General features: G+C 47.2%; 1 protein-coding gene across 1 annotated transcript; it reads left to right on the top strand.

The window, feature by feature from the left end:
• The first annotated feature begins 6,934 nt into the window (after window positions 1–6,934).
• LOC122385159 (circumsporozoite protein-like) lies at window positions 6,935–10,565 on the top strand. The gene is made up of 2 exons (XM_043373231.1): window positions 6,935–7,308; window positions 9,547–10,565. The coding sequence occupies exons 1-2, from the start codon at window positions 7,200–7,202 to the stop codon at window positions 10,188–10,190; spliced, it is 753 nt and encodes a 250-aa protein (XP_043229166.1). The 5' UTR covers window positions 6,935–7,199; the 3' UTR covers window positions 10,191–10,565.
• Window positions 10,566–10,580: the final 15 nt, after the last annotated feature.

Raw genomic sequence — 10,580 nt, 5'->3', positions numbered from 1 at the left:
AGAGGTTGCACCGGCCTCAGCTCGGGTGGAGTGGGGGTAGCGCCCGGTGGCGTATTCGCCAATTGTATTACACGAATCGGCCCATCAACTAGCGACATCTCTAGTGCGACGTCATAGCCATCCGCCGCGACAATGCATGATTGAGGCTAGATTTGAGCTGAGACTATTTTTGCATTGTATATGGCTATCAGACATTTATGTGTCGCCGTAGCCGAGTGGTTAGAGTCTCGGTGTGATGGACGACAGGTCGGTGGATCGATTCTTGCTTCAGCGGTTCTTTTCTCTTAAAAAGAAGTCGGTCGTAGACGCGCATTTTTGGCCCCTACGTTCGCACGCCAATATCGTACGCCCAATAAATCTCTGACAAGTGTTCATCTGATCAAAGAATAAGTTGCAAAGGAACTGCAGTTGCAGTCTATACCTGAACTACCAATTTTGTTACGGCAGTCGGCACTGTCGATATTCGTCAAAGTCGGAAGAGCTATTATGAAACACACTCGAATGACAACGGATTCCTGTATTATTTCATCGATCAGATAAGACATGTATAGAGATAAATTGATGACAGCCCGCCGTGAGCATGCAAATTAACAACCAGTCCCAAGTTATCTTCATAAACGTCTAATATAAATCTTTTGACTTAAACTAGATTCCAAGTAAGAGGACTTAGGTATCCCCCTGGCGGCTGAAATGTAAAAGTTATAGTTAGGGCATAGCTCCTATAGATGACGCTCTGACGGCTGGAAACTGATTATCTCGTCCCGTGATTACGCTATTATACGCTAACAGCGGGTTCCGGACGAAAAGTCAAATGGTAAAAGGTAAAAGGATGATTAGTCAACAGACATTACGTCAAAAGCAAGAAGTCAAAAATCTTAAAAGTCAACAGGTAAAAGGTCAACAAAGAGGAAAGTCAAAAGGCAAAAAGTCAAAAAGGATAAAACGTCAAAAGATAAAAAGTGAAATTGCCAAAAAGTCAATGAACAAAAAGTCAACTAGCATAGAAGTCAAAAGACAAAAAGTCAAATGGACATTAGGTCAAAACACAAAAAGTAAAAACGGCAAAAAGTCAAATTGCCAAAAAGTAAAAAGGACAAAAGTCGAAAGACAAAAAGTGAACAGGACATAAAGTCAAAATAAAAAAAAAAACAAAAGGACAGAAAGTCAAAAGGACAAAAAGTCAAAAAACAACAAGTCAACCGGGCATGAAGTCAAAATAAAAAGTCAAAAGGTCAAAAAGTCAAAAAGACATATAGTCAAAGTCCAAAAAGTCAAAAGGACAAAAAAAAATCAAAGGGACAAAAAAAACTCAAAAGGACAAAAAGTGAAGAGGACAAAGGTCAAAAGACGAAAAGTCAACAGGACATAAAGTCAAACTACGAAAAAATCCAAAGGAAAAAAGCCAAAATCCAAAAACTCAAAAGGACAAGTCAAAGAGACAAAGTCAATGACACCTGGATCATCAGTCATTACATACATGAGATAACATTTACAAACAGCTGTACACAATTAAGCAGGATGCTGCACAATATAACCTGCATCATTGGACATTGAAGCGAGACTGCCTCCATTGCGCGACTGATGGGGATTCCCATGGCCCGCAACCGCGACTCAGCTGGTCACACAGGCATGCTTGGCTGAAATCTGACACACATCCGTTGACACTTACGTGCTAGGTGGGAGCTCGCTCGCATCGTAAGGTTGTCATGAGGCAGAGTTACATGATCCTTCGAGATAACTGGCTGTTCCAGGCGCAGTTTACTGGAATTATTTCAACAAATATAGTAACCCGGAATGTTATCGATACGAAAAGTTTGCTTGTTCAAATTTCCTATATTGTGTAGGGAGACGTTTCTCATCAATTGATTCCGTCACGGGTTCTATTGGCGATTTCACACTTTTATTATAGTTCAAGCGTATTGTATGGTACAATTGGTACAATAGTAAAGCGCGTCATTTCTTTTAGATAGGTGGAAGTTGGAACGAGAGGCAATTGTGTGATTGTCGGATTGTCCTGCCTTGAAAGGAACGCTCATATCAGCATCAACAGACAACAACCTGTTAATATTCACGGACTGCATACAATAAACCAGCGCCCCGTAGGGGGTTGGGCCGAAACGGCCCCCCCCCCTGTTCTTTTCGGTCGATATCTCCTAAACGGCTGGAGATATCGCCACCAAACTTTCAGGACCCCTCCGGGCATCAATTTTACACATTGTGACCAAAAGTTTATCCAGAGGCTATGATAGGTTGGCCACAAATGACGTCAGAATGACGTCATATTCTGTCATTTTCGACCGAAAAAAGACCTTCGCGAGAGGACCTGTCAGGCCTACAGCTTTGAAGATACAGAAAAATGATCAAGACTTAAAAGGTGTAGAATTGACAGGGCTACAAAACTGCTATCTCGGATTTTTGAAATTTTTGAGTTTTGACCCCCAAAAATAAAAAAAAACATTTTTTTGATATATTAGCCAAAAAATCCAAAAAGCTTTTATTAAGTTTCGAAAAAAGGAATATACGAGTATGTGATAGTGCCTACCGTCTTCTATCTACATACCAAATTTCAGATCGATACCTTGTTTTTTGGCTAAGTTATAGCGAAAAAACTGTTCAAAAATGATGACGTCAAATTTTCAAACTCAATTTTTGGCACTTCTAGACCTCGTAGAGCAAAACAAAGACCACCATTAGACTCCCCGTGACGAGCTGCATCGAATCGATACCCATTTTATGCAAAATATCAATTTTGAAATTTGACCTAATTTGACCTGACCTTGACCTGACTTTCACCAAAACATGACCTAGGCTGGCCCCAAAGGCTGCCTAACCCACATAATCGCATTTGCCATGTAAAATGGACCATAAAACATTATCACACGACACTTTCATATTGTGACCCCGGTGACCTGACCTCGCTGTGACCTGACCTGGTATCAGTGACCTCAGATAGCAAAGTATGTGTTTGACGAACAATGTACCATCGATGGTTTTCAATAAATTACCAATTTACTCGATTTCACAACACATTTCTTGAAATGCCTTTGAACGGTGAAAATCTGACCTTTGACCTGACCTGTGACGTCATCGGTTTGACCTAGGTCAGTGAAATTTGGTCCCAAGGTAGTTCCCGGGTGGGGCTATCGAACGCCCTTTGGATTTTGAAAATCGGCCGGTAACTTTCCGAGATCTTAGGGGGGCGGGGACGAAACGCCCCCCCCCCCCCCCTACGGGTGGTAGGGTCCGCCGGTAGCCCTACGGGGCGCGGGTTAAGGTGACCAATTTTCATCGAAAGGTACGGACTGCATCCAATTAAGGTGACCAATTTTCATCGAAATGTATGTATACTGTATAGGTTTATTAACCCTCGCCCGCACATGGGGGGGGGGGGGTGGTTGCCACCCCCCAGGTAGTCTTTCTGCTCTGCACTCAACATTTTTAGAGCTAGAAGGCTGATTTTTCGTATAGCCGCTCCTCTATCCTTTCTTGATGTCCACTGAAAATGTCAAGTTTCTGTGATTTTTGGTTTCGGAGATATGACCTTGTTTTTCAGGTCATGTCATGACCCAAATGGCCAATTCTCAACATCTTGCGTTTGCCATGGGCCTTGTGAGCTTTTGACACCCTGATTTCGGCCTTTTTTGCCAGTCTTACCTCTCACTTATCATGGAACATGTTGTTCGACGATGTATAGGGGTCAAGGTCAGGGTCAAGGTCAACTTAGGTCATCTAAGATAATTGCGTTTTAGGCAAGCCGAATTTACTTTTTGTGAAGTTTTTTGACTGCATTTTTGGTAAAAGCTTCTCAAATCATGATTTCATGTAATATGGACCCAAAAACAATCGGTGCACACATCAGTATACACACAGACACACACAGACATACAAACACATATAATTGACCTTGACCTAACTTGACCTGAAATGACCTCAGCAGCAAAATTCTGGTCGGGTAGTGTGACAAAGAGGTTCTAGCTGGCTTGGCACCAGAAAACAGCATCGTCATCGGTATTTGATAAGCAGCGCACTTGATATCCAACGGTGACCCAAAACAGCAACATTTTTTAGTTTGACCTGACCTGGAAGGTCAATGACTGACCTGAGAAGGTAAAACTGGGTATCATTGGATTCGTCTCTTCCCAAAGAATTTTTTTGGTCTTTACCGCTAAGCTCCATCTCCAACAGGAACGAAATGGCGCGGGGGGGTGTGGCAACCACCCCACCCCCCCCACCCCCCACCCCACCATGTGCGTTCTAGGATGGGAAAATGGCATGTGCGGGCGAGGGGTTATCGAGATGCGATTGCTAAAAACACAATCATTTAGGACCTTGGAGCTGTGACGTCCAAAGAGAGGTGACAACTGACAAGTATAGCGCATTGTGGCCACCAGTTACTGTCCCCTCTCCTTCATCTTCGCCTCCGCCCTACCTACGTCTCCTTATCGGAACTGCCCCCCCCCCCCGCCACTAGCATGCACAGTACGCCAACTTTATATATATAAGTTCACATTCCCAATATACTTTTTAAAGCAAAGTAAAAATAGGTAGGAGAGTTCTTATCGGTAGTGTCGGGGCACGCACAGGGACGCGCCGAGACGCGCTATGCGGTGCAGCCGGCGCCCAGCGGGCGGTGGCCGGGGATCATGTGGCCCGGCGCGTGTCAGTCGCCGACCGGAGACGCGGGCTGCGGCGTACTTGTACCGACTTAGTTAACGACTGCTGTTAAAGACTTCTTTTTGCTGTTGACTACATTTTGCGCATCAACTTTTCGCGCACCTATTAACTATTTGCTTGTTGACTTTTTGTGTGTTGACTTTTAGCGTGTTGACTTTTGAGCATGTTGACTTTTAGCGTGTTGACTTTTAGCATGTTGACCTTTCGCGTGTTGACTTTTAGCGTGTTGACTTTTAGGCGTGTTGACTTTTAGCGTCTTGACTTTTTGCGTGTTGACTTTTAGCGTGTTGACTTTTAGCGCGTTGACTTTTTGACATGTCGGCTTTTTGTCTATTTGACATTATGTCTTTTGACTTCTTGCGTGTTGACTTTTAGCTTGTTGACTTCTGGCGTGTTGACTTTTTGGCAGGTTGACTTTTTGTTCATTTGACATTTTATCCTTTGACTTCTTGCGATGCTGACTTTCTGTCTGTTGACTTAATGTCCTTTGACTTTTTATCCGTTTACTTTTAACGTTTTGACTTTTCATCCGGGAATCGCTAACAGCTATGCCGAACTTTTTTGTGCATGGTGATTCTTACACGAAAAGCTATCTAATAGCCTGCTTACCAGCGTGCGATTTTTACTTTTCATCTTAGGTTTCGCTACTTTTAGGTACTTTACCTTGCCAAGTGCCCACCTACTTTCAAAAGGTCAGCGCCGCCCCTGTCAATGCTGCGTGCTATCACCCATTGGCAGTGAGAAATATTGATCAATGAATGGCCATCGCCCAGCACCATTTGTCTTTCCATTGGCTACGTTCGCATAGTATGCACTATGCATTAGTGATGTCAATCACAGAAAATCATAACACCGCTACCAAACCAAATACAAACAAAGACCATTGGAAAATACCGAAACCGAACCAATCGGTTGGACTGCAAATATCTATCTTATGCAACATATTCATTAGAAGAATGCCTACGTCTGATTTCTTAGGTGCACGCCGTTACAAATGTATAAAAAACGCACAATGACAGATGACACGAAAATCGAAGTCACCGAGTGGATTCGAACCACCTACCTCTGTAACACCAGTCCGATATTCTAACCACTTCGCCACGGCGATAACGTACCCCATGTAGCTTAAATGTCAATAACTTAAAACCTAGCTTCAATAGACGCCACCAGGGTGAGGACCGAAAGTATGACGCCACGCTGACGTCACTCAGGAGGCAAGCTATTGGTTGGCCGATTCGTGTAATACAATTGGCGAATACGCGTCCCCCGGTGGGGCAGGGTAACCTTTGACCGGTCGCACGGCCGAGCAGCTGTCACCAGTACAGCCTCTGACAGTGAAACCCCGCTCACTTCCCCTGCGCGGGCACTGATCGCAGCTGGATGGAACAAAACATGTAAAAGAAAAGTGTAAATTAAAGCATGTTGTAAATCAAGCAGAATAATGAATTTTCTTCACAGGTATCCTGAATAACTTTAATAGCGATGTGGATAGTTAAAGTGACAAATATGCCATTTGTTTAGCAGAACGAGAGCCGAACGTTCTTTCAGTGGCCGGTCAGGCGGGCCGAGAGCGCCGGGTCTGCGAGTCGATAAGGGTCATTTCACGCTTCTGTGTGGCTGACTTTGGTCCATCGTGACACTGAGCTGTGTGATTGCACCTTATTGTCGGCTGTGGGAGACGCATATTAATGTTTGGAAATATTGTTTCACTAAATATTGTTCTTCAGGCGTTCAGCTTTCACTGGAACTCAAAAATGCATGTTTATGTTTTCAAGAATGTCCGGGACAGCCCGTTGAATAAAATATTATTAAGTTTTTACAAAAACGCAATTTTCAAAAAAGGCCATCGATCGATTTTGATAAAAATTACATTTTTGGATTCAGCTCACCGTCAGTCTTCGAATGGTATATACCGTTTCTTTTGAGCCTGAGATGACCTTCCGACGAACCGTGGGAGCTGGGCCATGGATGGATGCCACAAGGGAGCTCCGTGGCCGAATGTTACGCATGAGGCAATCCGAATGACAAAGGCGGTCGTGACTTTGGTATGCCGGGGCCGATCGATCGCGTAAATATCGCACACATTCCAGCTGGCCACACCGGCCGGCCGGACAGGGGCTGGTCCCCACAGGGGCTAGTTGTGTCGGCCGGCTGACGTGACTTCCAGGAACCCGAATGGAACATGCACCACAAGCCATTTACGTAACTACAACACCGGCCCATGCACCCGCCCGTGTTGTACATGCATCGAACCAGACGCTGTGGCGTCACGGACCGTCCTTGGCACGCTGCATACGAGTGCATTCCGTGTCCAGGGGCACCGGTCGTGGGAACACGGGCGCACACCATCCGCCGATCACCCCGGGCCGGGCCCGCCGATCGCCCTGACACCGGCCACGGGGTACCGCCGGCACCCAAGTCACTTGAAGGATCGCGTCGAATCGATCGTCGTTGGTGACGATGCCGACGGCGGCGGCGGCGGCGGCGGCACGGTCCGGTCAGGCGCGTCGGTGACGGCGGCCGCGATGGGTGTGTGTGCCAGCAGCCCGTCGGCGGGTGCCGTGCTCAGCCCCGGGTCACCGGCCGGGTCGGACAGCAGTGACAGCGCCGCCACGCAGAGGGACTTCGAGAATGGTGAGAGACGGCGCGGCGGGGTGAGGTGGGGAGAGGATCATGGGGGGAAGCCAGGAAAGGATGTGTCATGGGATTGAAATAAGGAAAGTCCCACATGCCATATGAGGATGGGGGAGTGAGTGAGCGGGCAGGGGCTGGTCAACAGGTCAAATAGGGTGTAAGAACGGATGAGAGGGATCATCAGACCCATGAGACGAGCGAAAGGTAGAAGGGATAAATAGGAATTAGGAACTGGTGAATGAACAGGAAAGAATGTTGACTGTAGTTGTGAACTTGAAGGGAAGTAAACGAGACTGTTACCTGATACCTTATAGAATGAAACGGGTCTGGCATAAGGTTGTCACATCTGCGACATTTTTTTTTTTCGTTGTAATTTGTGCGTCCATGCTCCATGCCATGACAAAATTCAAGTGAGAAAGAAATGCACTTCTCATCTGGTGCGAGGGAATAGAAAGAACAGGTTGATTATTTTGCAAAACAGAGTCTTGTCGTTGTCAGAGTCCTTTTTTTTTAGCCGGCAACAGCATGCATATGCCATGCCATTGCAGGTCAAATAGAACCAGTCCCATTCCTCTTTCCATCTCCGTATAGTGTCAGAGCATTAGCAAGAACTCCGAATGATAATTCATTTTTAGTGACTAAATGTAATGAACCGATGAAATGCGTTACATAAATGCGGAGCTCCCGTCCTAGCGCTCATAACATCAAAATTGGCTTCAGTCGCATTGCAGGGCTGGCCCGCATAATGCATGTGTGATCTACCCACGATTAGCTATTCTCCCGGAATCTGATTTCGCTCTAAATGCAAATCGAGGTCATTTGTTCCGCATGTTTCCCACAGAGACCTTGTTATGGCGGTAAGCTGAAAGGTGTCCTCCGCAGACCAAACGCTGCTTAGCACACATTGTGAGTGTGCCATTCGTCACAGTATAAGTAGGACCACAAACGCCCAGATTATCACATGGCGTGCCACATGGCAGTCCCTGACTTATGATGGTTGTGTCAACAAATAGGTAAAACGATCTGCCATTAATAATGTATCAGCAAGCACCTATAACTGGGCACTACCTGTCTGCACATATCTACTGATCATTAAATATCTGAGCATTATGTTGCGTCGAAAAAAAAACGAGATGCGAGAAGAGCACAGAGTGGGAAACTGGAAAGATAGCGAAAAATGTGGGCCGCGGTACATTTCGTGGTGCATAAGTGAACAATGAACATTTCTAATGCAGGTAAACATCAATTGCGGCATAGGTTGTTTGGAAGACGTAAGCACATCACCGGAAGGCGTAAGCTCTCGCCTCAATGATACAAAACGTTTAAAACGCCAGCTGCTGAGGTCTTTGACGTCAGTAAGCGGCTTACAGTGTAAATACCGCCCACGTTGTGTCGTGATGTCATTTTTCCTACCCTGTATTACGTGTAATTCCCGCCACCGTCTGCCAGAAGCGACATGTAAATAATGGACGTCGAGTAAACATCACAGCGCGGCCAAATGGTAATCCAATAACCACCGCCCCAGTGTACGGAACTGCTGCACTAAAGGTCATCCTGTGGTCAGATCAATGGTCGGTGCCGTGGTCCAGGGCTCGGCCGGACAGACAAGGCCCGTTTACTTGCGCCCGCGACATGAACAATTCCCATGTTGGACTCGAAGACGGTAACCATAACAAACAAAATACACAAAAAATAAATGAACTTTTAGCAGCAGTTCCTCGGTCCAAGTTAGCTTATCACTGGTGTCCGCAACTGCTGACTGAACATCGGCTACCGGAGGTCGGAGCGACGTTAACCCTATGCGGTAATCCCTATCTCCTATCTCCCTATCCCTATCCCCTCGTAACCACAGCACAGCAGCTGGGACGGAAATCCAGCCGGGGGTGTCTCAATGGGGGGGGGGGGGCGTCCACCCCGGCGGTGAGATAGGCGGAAACCGGGACATACGGTTCTAGCGAACTCGTGACCAGTGCAGCAATTTACACAACGTTCCGGGCGTGTTGTAAGAGGAAAAAGTCCGGACACGACATAGGGGATGGCGTTGGGGCAATGGTGCTGTCGACATGTATGGCAGGCATCTCCAAAGCTGATGGGCACGTTGATGCGTTCTTGTAATTACTGTATCGGGATAATTATTTGCATTTAGGTCTGAGCGGTTTCAACAGATCCGTTATTGAAATGGAATGCTGCGCAAAACTGTGAAGTGCACTGTGTAAAATCCCCTCCCCGTTCCGACAGGGATTGACAACTCGTCCCTGGAGATCCCGGCGGACGGCGGCTCACCCTCGCACGCCCCCGCCGGCCGCAGGGTGTCGTTCTCGCTACCGGAGCAGGCCGGGACGTCGGGACCGCTGCAGGACTCCCCATCCGGGGAGGATTCAGTTAGCCAGCTGGAGGCCAAGGCCGCCTCCTCTGCGCACCTCAGCCCGGCTGACGGTGGTGTAGGTGGAGGCGAGGGTGGTGAAAGTGCACCTGGTGATGGTAACGGAGATGGTGGAAACGTGAATGGCAACGGTGAAGGCAACACGGGAGGCGAAGGTAACAGCCAGCCTAACGGTAACGGTGACAGCAACGGTGACGCCGCTAACAACGCTGAGGGACAAGAAGCAACGGAATCTCCGCAATCGAACGAAGGAGCCACTGACGAAGCAGCTCAAGAGAAGCCGACGGAGACCAGCGAGCAAGGGGCCGGAGAAGCGGCAGAGGAGGCTCCGCCGAACGCCGAAACGTCCGGTACTGAGGGGGCGGCGGACGGAGAACAAGCGCAAGAGACATCTGGCGGCGGAGATGCCCCACTAGAAGCGGCAGATCAGCCGACAGACGGCGCTGCAGCGGACACGGGTGGCGACGGTCCTAGCTCGGCCGATGGCGACCAGGGATAAAAGGAAACTATCGCACCTCTCAAATATCATATCAGATTAGCCAACACCAATGTGGGAGCATCAGATAATCGCTCGGGTTCCGCCAATTGCCGTATGGTAATGAAAAGCTTTGGAACTGTTACCGTATTTGCGGTCGAGCACATCCGTCCAATCGTGTGCAAATATTGTATCTTTTGGATGAACGTTATCGACTTTCAGATATTCTATTTCACGCAAAATGTTGCAAAGGAAACTGCGTAGTTCGGTAGGCATATGTCTTGGCCGCCGTCCATGACCATTGCCTACAGACGATAATTTTCGGATAGATATCAAGTGTCCATGTGAACGCACGTGCAATCGAAATCAATACATCGATCGTAATATTTACGAATACAAGTCCGTGTTTCATTT

The sequence above is a fragment of the Amphibalanus amphitrite genome, unplaced genomic scaffold (assembly GCF_019059575.1).
Source record: "Amphibalanus amphitrite isolate SeventyFive unplaced genomic scaffold, NRLGWU_Aamphi_draft 000210F_arrow, whole genome shotgun sequence".
Taxonomy (NCBI): Eukaryota; Metazoa; Arthropoda; class Thecostraca; order Balanomorpha; family Balanidae; genus Amphibalanus; species Amphibalanus amphitrite.
Note: the sequence above shows the minus strand (reverse complement) of the source record. Positions and strands in the feature narration are given on the sequence as shown.